The sequence below is a fragment of the Camelus bactrianus genome, chromosome 13 (genome assembly GCF_048773025.1).
Source record: "Camelus bactrianus isolate YW-2024 breed Bactrian camel chromosome 13, ASM4877302v1, whole genome shotgun sequence".
Lineage (NCBI taxonomy): Eukaryota > Metazoa > Chordata > Mammalia > Artiodactyla > Camelidae > Camelus > Camelus bactrianus.
The window spans coordinates 75,550,908-75,565,795 of NC_133551.1; the positions used below are offsets into that span (position 1 = coordinate 75,550,908).

At 55.4% G+C, this 14,888-nt stretch overlaps 1 protein-coding gene and 1 long non-coding RNA gene across 3 annotated transcripts; one reads left to right on the forward strand and one right to left on the reverse strand.

Moving 5' to 3' along the window:
* Positions 1 to 250: 250 nt before the first annotated feature.
* Positions 251 to 2,921, reverse strand: LOC141579651 (uncharacterized). Of its 2 annotated transcripts, none has more exons than XR_012511479.1 (2): positions 2,706 to 2,921; positions 251 to 1,857 (listed from the first exon to the last, which is right to left on the reverse strand). It is a non-coding gene; the product is annotated as an uncharacterized LOC141579651 (long non-coding RNA). The 2 variants fall into 2 exon arrangements; XR_012511480.1 differs by having other exon boundaries at positions 2,645 to 2,921.
* Positions 2,922 to 3,057: 136 nt separating this feature from the next.
* Positions 3,058 to 14,454, forward strand: KLHL21 (kelch like family member 21). Its single transcript, XM_010957599.3, has 4 exons — positions 3,058 to 4,175; positions 6,350 to 6,755; positions 9,894 to 9,966; positions 11,273 to 14,454. The coding sequence occupies exons 1-4, from the start codon at positions 3,155 to 3,157 to the stop codon at positions 11,564 to 11,566; spliced, it is 1,794 nt and encodes a 597-aa protein (XP_010955901.2). The 5' UTR covers positions 3,058 to 3,154; the 3' UTR covers positions 11,567 to 14,454.
* The last annotated feature ends 434 nt before the right edge of the window (positions 14,455 to 14,888 follow it).

Below are 14,888 nucleotides of genomic sequence, written 5' to 3' on the forward strand. Positions count from 1 at the left end.
CTTAAAGGAAAAAGTATATGTGCAGTGAGTGCATTACAAACCACACCTCAGGCGGCCCAGAATTAGAGAAAATCAGAACGTGTAATAGGAAAAAAGGTGTAATCTTTTTTTGACCCTATAAATGCTATGCTATGTGTCCCTATATGTTCTCAAAGAAAAGAAAAAATAAAGGTAAAAGCAGCTTTTAAAATTATCTCAGTCACCTCTGGTCCTGTCCACCTAAAATGCAAATTCAAATAACAAAATTAAGGAGTTTTCATGTTTTTTAATGAAATAGTACCATTATTTGTCAAATCACATTAAATCACATTATCATAAAGTTACTTAGACAAAGACCATTTTCATGATTTTAGAAGGGGTACACTTCATGGCTGAAGTTTAATCTTTTTTTTTCATTGAGTTATAGTCAGTTTACAATGTGTCAATTTCTGGTGTACAGCACAATTTTTCAGTCATACATGAATTTACATATATTTGTTTTCATATTCTTCTTCACCATGAGCTACTACAAGATCTTGAATATATTTCCCTGTGCTATACAGTATAAACTTGCTTATTGAAGTTTAATCTTTAAATACATTTTCCCTGCATGCTTGCTTCTTAGCTAGAGTTAACACCTTCCTCACCAAACAGTGCTGCCTCTACCATGCCAGGGTGTTGGACGATATTTAAGAAGTTTAAATCCCCTAATTTTAATACAGTTCGCTGACTGTATCCATCACATTGTTGTAATGCAGTGAATGAATTTTTCACATTCCCATTTTGAACTCATGAGATTAATGAGCAAAAAAAAGGAACTAAATAGCATGCTTAGGTTAGCAGGTTATTCAAAATTCCAAGCACAGCTGGTGAGTCTAAATCTGTTCTTTTCCTTTCTGACCACGTTCCTTTATTGACTTAGATATCTATGCAGCTTCAAATGTGCGCCTGTTAGGTCTTAGGTAATATACTGTTTTTTCCTCAAGAACTGAATCTTTAATTTTATTTTGAACTTGTAATATTTCTTTAATACACAGGTTATGTATATTTAAGAAAGACAGAAAGAAAATGTGGACAAGCAAAACCAAAACAGATGAACTACCTAGAGAAAATATTACCCTCACAATTTTGGGGTAGGCATATGAACGCACTTAACAAATTGGGTTATACTATGGGTAATCAGATTTTTTTTGCTTGCCATTATAGCATGAACATCTTTCCATTTCAATAAACATCCACATCATCATTCTTCACAGTAAAGCTGAAACATGAGTTAAATAAACCCCTGTTGTTAGGAGTACACAAAACTGGACTCAGTTCTCTGTAGAAACATTACTGATTTCAAGATGTGATCCATACCAGGTGGATGAGTTCTGACCCAGAGAGACAGTAGTGTTTTTCCTCATGAACACCCCACTTCCTGGCTACTCAGACTTTCTTGTCACAAAGCTTGAGCAAGTAAGCTTATTGGCTGGGCTCCTGGGCCCAGGAATGCTGCTGCTGCCGTTAATAGCTGTGTGAACAGTCCATCTATGGGCAACAGGCAGCCGCCTGGGTACCTGAATGTTTTCTGACTTAGGCCTGTCCTTCCCATGCTGAAATTTAGACCAGACACCTTCTCACAGCCAGATGATTAGAGATTCAGGAGTAGAAGAGAAAGCCTACAAGACAGTTCTCACTTCAGGGATGGAATAAAAACAAGATGTCTTCTCCAAAGGCTGTGCCGGCTGAGGTGGAACCTAGAAATGACAGCCACTCCCGGTGTGCCTGGCCTGCCCTGGGACACGTGGGCGGAGTGAGGCCTCCATCAGGAATGTCTTTGCCAAGCCCACAGGGCACTGGGTGGGGGCTAGCAAATCACAGAAACTCAGGTTTCATCTGCAAAACAAGAGGCTGAATAAGGGTCTTTTCTAAAACTGATCAAAGCATATATTAAACTAACAAAAAAAATGTCTTCCGAGTAGGGACTTTTTTCATATGGTTTCATTGAAAGTGCAGTCCTGGTACTGCATCTATTGGAACCAAGGTAAGGAAGATTTCTTTCTTTGCCAGCACCCCACAAGTGACCGTGACAAATCCGAATGGTCACATCCCCTGGTTTTTAAGGTAGTCCCCTATCTGACCTTGAGCTGAGGGCCCTGTCCTCAGGGTCCCTAATGCCCCTCATGGAATAGAAAAAACTGCTATTTTTTTTCTCTGAAATTATTTTCTGGTTCTTCAGTTTTTTGTTCAGCTTAATAATATATTAGGAATTCCCATGGATTTTCCTTCCCTGCCTTTCCCACTTCCATTTCCAGGAGAGGAGGCGAGACCAGGGTAAGGGAAGGCAGTCAGGGCAGACCTGCCCCCTTCAGAGGGTAGCTCCGGAGCCTGAAAGAATCTCTCTGAATCGGAAACTAAAACTGCGCCTTGTGTGCTGACGAAAGTTAACCACCGAGTTAGTCAAGTCTGAAACTCCTGCAGGGACACAGTGCAGCAGATTCCTGCCATCTGACTCGCGTCCCTTACGGATGGGCCAAGAAAAAAATGTCACCTAAAAACCTTGTATTTGTTCATGCTTTGGTCCTGAATTGTAAAAATAATCCTGTCGTCGGAAATCTGTCCCGGGATAGGGTTAACAGCAACCCTTGGAACTAATGGAATTCAAAAAAAAAGGCCATTGTACCGAGCCGCCCTGGAGCAGTTGGGAAGTCTGGCGCGAAAGGGGTGGCTTCGCTCGTCCCTACCGGGCTTTGTACAGCAGCCGGGCCCAAGAGAGGGGTGGGCAGGCGCTGGAGGTCCCAGATCCCAGCCGCCCCTAGGAGAGGACACTTGTCACCTAGTGTCCTCACTCGGGCGTCGGCGGGAGGCCGCAGGAAGCCTCGGAAGGGCGGAGAGAGAGAGCGGGCGCGGGCGGCGGTGACTCAGCCTGGAGCGCGGGGGCGGGAGAGCGCGAGGCGAGGCGAGTCAGCGCGCCGGGCTAGGCGGCGGGGGGTGGCGGTGCCGGGCCCGGAGGGGTTAAGTGGGCGGTTCCCTCGGCGCCCCGCCCCCTCCCGACCCTACCCTAGAGAGGCGGGCTGCGCCCCGCCGTATTTATAGCGGCGGCGTCCAGCTCGCAGCGTCTTTCCCGCAGGCCCCGGCGGCGGCGTCCCCGAGCGACGCGCATAGCGGCCCCGCGCCCCGCGGCGAAGGCGTCATGGAGCGGCCGGCGCCCCTGGCGGTGCTGCCCTTCTCGGACCCCGCGCACGCGCTGAGCTTGCTGCGCGGCCTGAGCCAGCTCCGCGCCGAGCGCAAGTTCTTGGATGTGACCCTGGAGGCGGCGGGCGGGCGCGACTTTCCGGCGCACCGCGCCGTGCTGGCGGCCGCCAGCCCCTACTTCCGCGCCATGTTCGCCGGGCAGCTGCGCGAGAGCCGCGCCGAGCGGGTACGCCTGCACGGCGTGCCTCCCGACATGCTGCAGCTGCTCCTCGACTTCAGCTATACCGGCCGCGTGGCGGTGAGCGGCGACAACGCCGAGCCGCTGCTGCGCGCAGCCGACCTGCTGCAGTTCCCGGCCGTGAAGGAGGCGTGCGGCGCCTTCCTGCAGCAGCAGCTCGACCTGACCAACTGCCTGGACATGCAGGACTTTGCCGAGGCCTTCAGCTGCGCGGGGCTGGCGAGCGCCGCTCAGCGCTTCATCTTGCGCCACGTGGGCGAGCTGGGCGCGGAGCAGCTGGAGCGGCTGCCGCTGGCGAGGCTGCTGCGCTACCTGCGCGACGACGGGCTGTGCGTGCCCAAGGAGGAGGCCGCCTACCAGCTAGCGCTGCGCTGGGTGCGCGCCGACCCGCCGCGCCGCGCCGCGCACTGGCCGCAGCTGCTGGAGGCGGTGCGCCTGCCCTTCGTGCGCCGCTTCTACCTGCTAGCGCACGTCGAGGCCGAGCCGCTGGTGGCGCGCTGCCCGCCCTGCCTGCGCCTGGTGCGCGAGGCGCGCGACTTCCAGGCGGCGCGCTACGACCGTCACGATCGCGGGCCCTGCCCCCGGATGCGCCCGCGCCCCTCCACTGGCCTCGCCGAGATCCTCGTTCTAGTGGGCGGCTGTGACCAGGACTGTGACGAGTTGGTCACCGTCGACTGCTACAACCCGCAGACGGGCCAGTGGCGCTACCTGGCCGAGTTCCCCAACCACCTGGGCGGGGGCTACAGCATCGTGGCGCTGGGCAACGACATCTACGTGACAGGTGAGTGGGCTGGGGGCTGGCCAGGAGGACCCTGGGCCGGCGAGCCCTCCGCGCCCCTGGGTGAGCACACCCACCTGCAGGAGAATCTGGAATCCCGGGACCGCATCTGGGTGCCAACGGCCACTGCCCTTACCCCTCCCCAGATTGGCAGACACAGACACGTTTCTAGGATTGATACTTAAGACTTAGAAGAACTTCTGAGTCCTCTGTGTGAGTGGGAACAAGTAGCTGTTTGTGGGTCTCTTCCCTGTGCAGCAGGGCCTGCCTGGGTAGCCCCTTCTTTGCCCGGGAGGTGCCCCCATTTGGCTGGAAGATACTGGGACAGTTACCCTGAACAATGAGTGCTTTCTTTTCTCCCTAAGGGATCCGAGGACAGGCCAGGAACCGAAGCCCTGTGGTACATCCATTCTCCCCCACCCCGGGGAGTTCACGGCTCATCAGCACGAGTCTCCTGACTCACTCATTTTGTCCCCAGTGACGAGGTTCCCTTGGGCTTTACACCTAAGCCGTGCGTGTGCTGTGGGTCACATGGTGTTTAGGCTGCTCCCAGCCCAGCGACTGTAAACATAGTCACATGCTAAGAGGTTTTCTCCCAGTTACTTGGCCCAACCCCAAAACACTGCTGAGTCATGCTGGGCGGGTCCCAGCCGGCCCCAATCCTGGGCATCTCCCACATTTTTTATTCAATTTAAACCCCGGTTTAAGCATGAGGCTGCCTCCTTGCGTGGGGTGAGGAAGGGCGGTCTGTATGACGGCTATATAAGGAAAGAACCCGGCAGAGCGTTCACTCAGCCTGCAGAGGGCTGGACCGGTCAGGGAGGCTCGGGCTGGGCTGGGCCATCAGTCTTGCGTCCAGCCTGGTACGTTCAGGAGAAAGGCAGCTCCAAGATACTCTCCAAGTGTTCTGTGGGGTGCTTCCCAGCCTGAGGACACACTTGGCCCTGTGACCACAGCTTCCTTGGCCTGCAGCTCCAGTTCTAGCCTCTGCAAGAATATGCCAGAACCAGTGCCTTTCCAATCTGAGGTTGGCCCCATGTTGTTTGGAAACCGTCCCGTTCCCTGCCCCCCCCCCCCCAGTCTGGGCAGTGAACTCCCAGGACTGGTCAGACTCGCCCCAACTTTGCACGCCCTTCCATAAATGTCTCAGCTGAGCAGCTAATCCTTTGGGTTTAGGCGGGTGCCTGGGCCATTCCCTGCAGCTGCCTGTAGGGAATTTCATGGGGGCAAGCAAGTGGCTTCAGCTGCCTTTGACACAGTTCTCCTTTAGAAGGAAGAAGGCACCAGAGAGGACTTTACCAGGACTGTCTTTTCCCTCGAAAAGCTCAGGGCTGTGAGCCAGATAGCCTGCTGTGCCCTGTCTTGGGGCCATAGGGAAACGCAGTCCCTGGGGTTCTTGGGGTCCTTTCACACTGGGAATTCTAATGTCCTTTGTAGACCTGGCTTAATTCATGGTTACAGCTAGCACCACTGGGGTGTTTTGTTTTAAGCCCTTTTCTAAAAAAATTTTTTTTAATTTTTCAAAAGCCATCAAGCCCTTTTTCCAAACAAAACATATGTGCAGCAACCTGCACCTGAATCAGGAAATAGAGCCCCAGGGGTCCACCCTAGCATTACTCTCTGTGCTAGAATTTTTTTCTTTTATTGAAACACAGTTGATTGTGCGTTAGATTTCTTGCTTGCAACGTGACAGGTTTCTTCTTCTCAACTCATCTGGCACAGCCTTGGTTAGGGGATGCCCAAGAAGCCTAGAATTTGGTGAACGAGTCCCCTCTGCCCCACCCACATGCTTTGTGGCTCCCCAGGATAATGGTCTCTGAAGATCCAAGGTCCTGGTCCAGTTGAAGTGTTTGACCGAGTCGGGGCTGGGGAGGTCCTGACTAAGGTTGCTGTTTACTGAGAATTGCAGCCCCCAGGCCTTGGCGTGGCCTGCAGAGATTTGGTGGCATTTTGATGGAGCTTGGCCATCCTCCTGGGCAGGGGTCAGCATGTGCGTGGCCTTGGCTGCAGCATGGAGCCTTTGGCCTGGGCTTTGCTGAGAGAGGATATGTGTTTATGTGGAGCCAGCTGAGGGTCACTCCCCCCTTCCCCGGGAGGCTACCTCAGACGTTCAGGGAGTCACAGGCCGTGACTCACCCTGAGCGGCCAGGGCTGACTGCCCACTCTGCGCCCGGCAGGCGGGTCCGACGGCTCCCGGCTCTACGACTGCGTGTGGAGGTACAACTCGAGCGTGAACGAGTGGACGGAGGTGGCACCCATGCTGAAGGCCCGGGAGTACCACAGCTCATCCGTGCTGGACGGGCTGCTATATGTGGTGGCCGCTGACAGCACAGAGCGCTACGACCACACCACCGACTCCTGGGAGGCCCTGCAGCCCATGACCTACCCCATGGACAACTGCTCCACCACCGCCTGCCGCGGCCGGCTCTATGCCATTGGCTCCCTGGCCGGCAAGGAGACCATGGTGATGCAGTGTTACCACCCGGACACGGACCTCTGGTCGCTGGTGGACTGCGGGCAGCTCCCAACCTGGTCCTTTGCCCCCAAGACAGTAACTCTGAACGGACTCATGTACTTCATCAGGTGAGTCCCCTGGGCCAAGGCCACCTGTGTGATCTTTTTGTTTTTAACCCTGTGCTAAGTACATGATCTCTGTTCTCCCCATTTCACAGATGAGGAAACTGGGGTCCCGCTGGGATGTGAGGCTGGGTCTTTTCTGACCTGAATCCTTGTTCTATCCCCATTTCTTAGAGCTGTTTCTGTGGGCTTCTAGGGACCCTAGGTGTGAGGGAGCTGGGTCCTCTCAGAGACCTTTTTGAGATTCACAGAAGCTGAATCAATTGTGTGTCTTTGGCTGGACTGCACCCAAGGGGTCCCACTAAAAAGCGCTGCTTGGTCTCATGTGGCATTCACAAAAACCAGAGAAAAGAGCAGAGGAGAGCTTTCTGGACACTTGAGTCTTTGCAGGAGGGGTGGCCTTGACAGAGGGACCCTTTGTGGGCTAGCTCAGTGTCCGGCGGTGCCAGGTGGAGGGCCGGCCCCGCCCCCTCTGCAGAAAGAGCAGCACTTGCGTGCTCAGTGTTCCCCGGGCTCTGTCTGTTCCCTTCCCGCCTGGCCTGGCGCAGGGAGGGCCCGTGAGTCTTGTTGGAAGAACGCTTGTCCAGGGATGCCACAGCCCCTCTGGACCAGGGAGGGGCCTGACGTTGAACAAACCTGGAGCTGCCTGTGGAGACAACGACAGTACTTAGTGAGTGTTGAGGCCTCGGATGTGCCAAGCTCTGGGCTGCCTGCCTCGGGCATTTTCACAGTTGATCCCCATGATTGTCTAATGAGATGGGCACCACTGTCCCCATTTCACAGAGGGAAGAACCGACGCTTGGAGGGGTCAGGGACTTGCTCACAGCCAGAGGCTCTAAGTGGTAGCACAGGGTTTGAATTGAGGACACCCATCCCAGGTCCCAGGTGTGGTCACCATGCGTCCGTGGGCCTTGATGACTTGTCACAGCCAAGTGCCCCCTCCTGATGGGCCAGTGGGCATCGAAGGAACTGAGTGCTCCCTGCCTGCCACGCACAGCTGCTGTGCACGCGTACACGTGTGCACGTACACAGGTGGTTGTGTATACCTGCTGCTCCCCTCCCTGGCCTAGAGCCTGCCTGAAGCTGCAGGACCAGGAGGGAAGGGCAGGGTGTGAATGGCCATCCCCTTTCTGTCTGGGGCTTTGAATTGAGAACCTCAGAGGACGAGGATACTGCTTCTCAGCTTCTCGGTGTAACTTGTGCAAGTGGCCAGGGGGCCAGGCCTCACCGTGTCCCAGAAAGCTATGGTCTGCTCAGGTCTGCTCTGAGAAAGCCCCAGAATTCCAACCAGCTCCTGGTCCTGTTATAAAACCTCATCTGACCCTTTGCCCAGCTCTCCCTCCCCCAAGTTGTGGTAATGCCTTCAAAGAGGGGGTGGAGACCTCTTTGCTATAAATACAACATATCAGAGTGCAGGACCTTGGCTTCACCTCCTCATGGTAGTTCCAGGCTGAGCGCCTTTGAGAATGTCCTTCCCCACCAGGGTCTTACAGCAGGACTTGCCCAAGGACTGGTCTGTGGACAGAAGGCCCCGATGCCTTCCTCCTCCTGGTCTTAGTCACTGGTCTGTTGCTAAAACGCCCCACGTGCAAACATTAGGGTGCCCCCCAGGCCCACTGTTAGCTTTCATACAGGTTCTCCTGAGCCATGAGGGGTCAGGGAAGGCAGGCTCGACTCTGTTCACTCCCTCCACCACCACCACCGCCACCGCCACCACCACCAAACCTGGCCGAGAGTGAGCATCGGTAAAGGCAATCCATTTGTCCTCCAAGTGAGGAGCGAGGGCCCAGGTCTCATGCACTTGAGCGTGTGTGTCCCAGAGCCACCCTGTTCTCGCACTTTGGCGCCTCGCACACAAAACCCATGCTCAGAACGCCCCCTGCCGTGGTAGCTCCTGTCCAGAAGGTGCCATAGTAACAGGGAGGCATCCCACGCTGCGTGGAGGCCTCAGCCCGCCGACTGCTGGCTATCCTAGGCCGTGAGCAGTTACCAGCTCTTCCTCCTCACCCAACAGTGCTCTGCCTTGGTCTCCGTTTAACCCGGCTTCTGGGCTTTGGTGTCTCGGGCCCTGCAGAGGCAGTAGCTGAGAGCACTGTCCAGCCCAGCCACTTCTGGCACCGTCTATGTCTCTGCAGTGGGGAGGGGGCAGCGGTGGGTGGGGGGACAGCCCAGTGGGTTTCCATGGTAATTATCATCGTCATATGGGCCACGAACTAAGAATGGTCTTTACGTTCTGAAATGATTGGAGGAAAAAAATTAGAGTGAGAGTGGTATTTGGTAACATGTGAGAAGTTATGTGAAATTCAAATTTGTGTCTCTGAACAAGGTTTTATTGGAATACAACCAGCTACTTTGTTGATATGTCTGTGGCTGCTTTTGGTCTCAGCGGCAGTGTAGGGAACCTAAACTATTTAGTCTCTGGTTCTTCTGCTGACCTGTGAGCATCCTGACTGTTACTGCTACCACTATTTTGGGGGTAGTGTCTTTGTTTTGCAAAGCCGTGCCTTTGAACCTTTTATTGCAGGGATCAGGAGCGTGTCAAACAAGATTGAAGGGTCCAGACTCCAAGGGGAAGGGTGGTGGTGGCGTCCTCAGCCCTGTCATTGTGGTCTTGCTGTGGGACACAGAGGATGCAGCAGTGAACAGGATGGGATTGGGCGGCTGACAGTGGTGGGGAGGGCAGTGGCTGAGGAGGCATGGTCCAGGGCACGCTGGGGTGTGCAGTGGGGCGGGAGGCCTGGCCTCAGCTGGTCAGCCGGGGAAGGCTGTCCTGAAGAGGTGGCACAAGTCCACACTGGAGGGGTGAGTAGGAGACTGGTAAGGAAGGGCCATGATAATTTCAAGATCGCAAGCAAGCTTGGGGAGGGGCAGCAGCAGCGTTGATGCTGGGCTGTGGAAGCCAAGGGCATGACCTTTGGATGTGCAGAGCAAGGCTGGGCCCTGGCCTCAGCGCTGAGGCCAGGAGGTGTGGGAGCCTGAAATCAGCCCCCATGAACCAGGGATCGGGTCCCCCTGGCCAGTGGGCTGCCAGATAGCATCCCAGAAGTCCCTAAAGGACGTGGGCCTGGAGGAACCTTCTCTAGCCCTTCACACCCCTGGTGCTTCTACTCCCTCTGACCCCTTTCCCCCCCTTCCCCTTCACAGGGACGACTCCGCTGAGGTGGACGTGTATAACCCCACCAAGAACGAATGGGATAAGATCCCATCCATGAATCAGGTAAATCCACAGACATCTCAGCCTTGGGAGCACAGGCTGGTCCTGGGTTCCAACCAGAGTGTCAGCATAAGAGCTTCAGAGACAGTCCTGGTGAGCAGGGCTTGTGTTGGGCCCTTTCCCGGTATTGTCTCACTGATCAAACTGAGACCTTAAATAAGATGCCAGGGTCACATGGCTTAGTGAGTTCATCCATTCAGACCGGTGTTCATTGAGTACCTGTTATGAGCCCGAGAGCTTGCTGAGGAAGAGTAATCCACAGAGGGACAGCAAGTCCAAAGGCCCTGGGGCAGGGTGGGCCTGGTGTGTCCATGGAGTAAGCCCTCTGCATAGTGTGGCTGGAGCAGAGTGAACAAGGGGGACAATAAAGGGGACGCGGTCTTTGGGCACTGACTTTGGGAATGCATTTATTGAACAAATGCTGCGTGCTCTGAACAGAACCCCCACACTGCTGCTGCCTAACAGGGTTTCTCCTCTTCTCTGCCTGTTTGAGAAGAGGATACTGAGCTTGACAGTGTGATGGGGCCAGGAAGGTCAGTGGCCTTTGTTCATATGGCCAATCTCCTTGGTCCCAGATACACATCTACACCTGCCTGTTTCTTTTTCTGTCTTCCTTAAAAATTACCAAACCTTGGGGGAGGGTGTAGCTCAAGTGGTAGAGCACATGCTTGGCATGCACGAGGTCCTGGGTTCAATTCCCAGTACTTCCTCTAAAAATAAACAAATAAATCTAATTACCCCCCTAAAAATACAAAAACAAGCAAACAAAAATTAAAATTTCCAAACCTGCTCTTACGATACCTCTGTGTGGCAAAGGTCAAAATTTATAATATTACGGTTTACTTAACATCTTTACATTTAGGAAATGTATCTTCATGTTTTTCCCCATAATGAGCTACACGTACTCATTATAGCAATTTTGGGAAAGATGGACTAGTCCAGCCTTGTGGTTCAGAGCCCAGACTTTGGATCGAGTCTCAGCTCTGCCACTGTTGGCTATACAAGGCTCAGTTTTCCCATCTGTAAGATGGGAGAGCAGTCATGCTGGCCTTACCGGGCTGATGCTGCTCGTGGGACACCTCTGCCTCGGCAGCCCGTGACCCTGGGCGTGGATCCCTGTCTTAGCTGGGGTGTGGGAAGGGCACCGGCCTGTCCTGGGACGTGTGCAGAGGACAGCTCCCAGCATCACTCTGGGAAGCGTCAAGGCCGCCCCCCAAGGGCCCCCGACACCTCCCCCACGGAGAGGGATGTGAGGGCTCTCTCCTGCCCTGGCTGCCAGCCTCCACTCACCGTCCCCCTTGGCCCACAGATGCATGTAGGGGGCAGCCTGGCCGTCCTCGGAGGGAAGCTCTACGTCTCTGGGGGGTACGACAATACGTTTGAACTCTCCGACATGGTGGAGGCCTACGACCCAGAGACGCGGGCGTGGAGCGTGGTGGGACGGCTCCCAGAGCCCACCTTCTGGCACGGCAGCGTCAGCATCTTCCGCCAGTTCATGCCCCAGACGCCCTCGGGTGGGCGCGGCTTTGAGCTGGACAGTGGCGGCGGCGACGTGGATGTGGGCCGGCCCCGGCCACCACAGAACCCCATCGAGCTGCACTAGCCCCGGCCTGGCCCCGGGAGGGCCTCGGTGCAGGTAACCCGGCACCTCTTGGGGGGCAGCACCCCCTTCCTTCGTGCACAAAGACAGGTTGGGCTCACCAGATGGAGCATGGGCGCTCGGGCCGCTGAGCTGAGCCAACCTCAGGATCTGACACCTGGAGAGTTTCTGTGCGCTTAGAGCCTGAGTCACAGCTACTGGGGCCAAGGCCGGTGGTGGATGCCCCTCCCTTGGTCTAGGAAGAGCTGCCTCCCTGCTGACACATCTCACCGACGCAGCGCACACCCCTCCTGCAGCCACCACCTGTGCCTGTTAGCTCCCGCCTCCGGAGACGAGGGCCACTTCTGGGGTACGAGTGGAGGGGGAGGGGTCCTTCCAGAAGAGTGAGGATGGCCTCGGCCTGCCTTCCTGCAGGCCTTGCTGTCCGGAGCATCAAGAATTAGGCAGACGATGACTGCGGTGGGGTCCCGAGCTCCTCAGCCGGTGCTGAACATCCAGCAGGCCAGCTTCCCAGATGGAGAGAGAGGCTCTACCTGCCTAGCTCCTCCTCCCTGCTGGGGTCTCACACCAAAACACCCCTCGTGGGTGGACCTCTGGAGGTGAGCTCAGACCTGGGTGCACAGGGCAGTGGGACAGGACAGGAGTGTGGCCTTGGAGGAGGCCTACAGGGACTGCTGACTGTTCTATCCCCAGTGGACCTGGGCTGAGGCAGATGCTGGGTGTCCCTGTCTACACACCAACCAGCTGACGTGTCCCCAGCTGGCTGGGAGTCTCCTGGACCTTCCTCCCTGGCCAGCGCAGGAGAAGAAGCTTGCAATGCAAGGTCACAGCTCAGTGGGAGGCCCTGGGACTTTGTTGCTGAAGCCCAGCCAGGCAGACAGCTGCAGACACCCTTGCCCTCACTGGCCTGCAAGTGGAGAGTCCTGTTGCTTCTCAAGGAAGCCCAGGGCAGGGGGGCCTCAGTAGTTGGTTGCAAGTTTTCGAAAGTAGTTTGGCCTTTCCTTAAAAGGAGACACCTCGAAACGGTCTGGTTTGTTTAATTTTTAATCTGTCACAGTCCTGTCACTGAAGCGTTCTGCGGGGTGGAGGTGCCTGGCTTCTCCAGGAGGGTGGTGGCAGGAGCTCCTGGGAAACCCTGTAGCTCAGGTGTCCCTGGTTTTCTCTGAGGAGTGAGCGTTTCAGGGGATTGGTGGGCTCATCCCCTCAAGGTTCCCAAGGTAGCCTTTGCTTGAATTTGTCTTTCCCTTCCAGAGGGGAGGGCGGTGACGTTTCCCTCGTTAGATCAGTGTTCATCCACATGCTCTCACCAGGAGAGAGTTTTCTCACTACTTCACAAATGGCACTTAAAGCCCTTTCATTGGCCAGAAGCCTCCTGGCCTTTGGGGCTGTTGGACGGGGCCCTGCCTTCCCTCCTGTGTGCCCACTGTGAGCCCTGGTGCGGTGTTGTGGCTGTCAAGTCTGCCGTCTGGCCCTGCAACCCCTCCGGGAGCAGCCACGGCTCACAGCTGGCCCTTCAGTCTTAGGTCGTGCCTCAGCTGGCCACTCGCAAGCCCCCATGTGGTAGGCACAGTGGGAGGGCGGGGTATGAGCCCCAGTACTTCCTTCCTCAGGCCTTGGCCAGCGTGGGTGCTCAGCCCTCTGTTCCCTTGGGGGACCCCTCCCCCAGTCTTTGCCTTCACCCCTCTTGGTCTGGTGTTCTCCCGCAGTGAGTTGGGGCTTCCCTGTCCCCTCCCCCCAGGATAGTCGCAGCCCTCACTTCCCTTCCCAGTGGTTACTGGGGCCTTTTTCTGGTGCAGGTGCCTGCCCAGCAAGGCAGGGCTGCATGAGACTCATGGAGCCCTGGTTTTATATATATATATATATATATATCACCAAGCCAGTGCCAGACTGCCCTGCCAGGTGGGTGTGACATGCCACACAGGGAGATGTTGGATAGCGGCTGGGACACTTGTCTGGGGGACCTCCCTGGGGAGCATGTAGACCTCGATCTCCTGGGAAAGACTCTAGGTTCCTTCCCTTGGGCTGTCTCTGTGAAGGGCCTGGCAGGACGGGGAGAGGAGTGGACTTAGACATGTGCGGCAGTCACTGGAGCACCCACTCCCTCCAGGCGGGTGTGGCTATGCCTCTGGCAAGGGCAGTGACTCACGAGGGGAGCTTTTTTGCTAGGACAGGGGAGCTGCAAACATATTTTTCTTATTTATAAGCCTTTATAACCCCCTGCAGTGGTTATGGTCAGCACTGAGGGCTGGAGCCTGGGCCCGGGCCTTTGTCTGGTCTTCCCTGGATTTTTGGTACTTCACCGTGGAAATGACCATCCCACTCTGGTGACTGTTCAGGTGATGGTTGGTTTAGTGGGGCCGGTGATGTTCACTCTCTAGAACTGCCCGGGTCCCCACCACCGTCTTTGGTTTAAAAGACCAAAGATGGGAAGGGGAGGCAGCAGGCACCACCTGGGGGTCCAGGATCAGGGATGACCCTTGAGAAACGTCTACTCCCTGCCCTGCCCTCCCCGCTCCTTGTGGGCCCCGGTTCCAGGCTGTGGAGTTCCCATCACTTACAGATGTCTGCACTGACAGGCCGGGCCAGCTGGGGTGAGACTGTCTACATGTTGGGTGTACACAACTTTTTCAGTCTATAGGACAAATTAAGTTATGAAAACTCTGACTAGTATTTAATGCTGATCTACTATGAAGTGTGCTGTATATGACCCCAGAGACTTCCGTACTGGAGGACCCCCCGCCCCCAGTGTCCAGCATCCAGTTCCAGCCCCAGGCGGTGGGGCAGATTTGCATATTTATTTGTCTGTTTTGTAAGCTTACGTGTCTAGAATCCCATTTAAGGTTTTAGGATGCCTTCAATATGTATTTTTTGAAATAAAAATATTTCCTATACACTTGGTGTCGTCTCTATCCTGCTTTGGCCGTGTCTTGGGTCCTCTAGGCTGAGGCCACGTGCATGGGGCAGGGAGAGCAAAGTGGTAGCCTGCTCCAGAGCCAGCTGCAGCCTCCCGGCCCCACCTCTGGGTGCTCTGCCCCTTGCCTCACTCCCTGCTCCTCCTGAAGGTGGGGTCCCAAATGGTGATGAGATCCCTGTCTGCAGTGGGTGAACCTTGGACCTGGCAGGGCCGGGGGTGGGTGGGTGGTAGAACCCATAAAACAGAGGAGCCCAGAAGAGGCCGTGAAGCTCAGAAACATTCCTCACACCTGCAGAGCCCACCTGAACCCAAGGAAGAGGCCACTGCCAGGCTGAAAAGAGCTTCGTGAGGCCACAGTCTGTCCTAGTCCCCTTGCCAGATCAGGAGCATGTGACCTGGCTGGCAGTTACT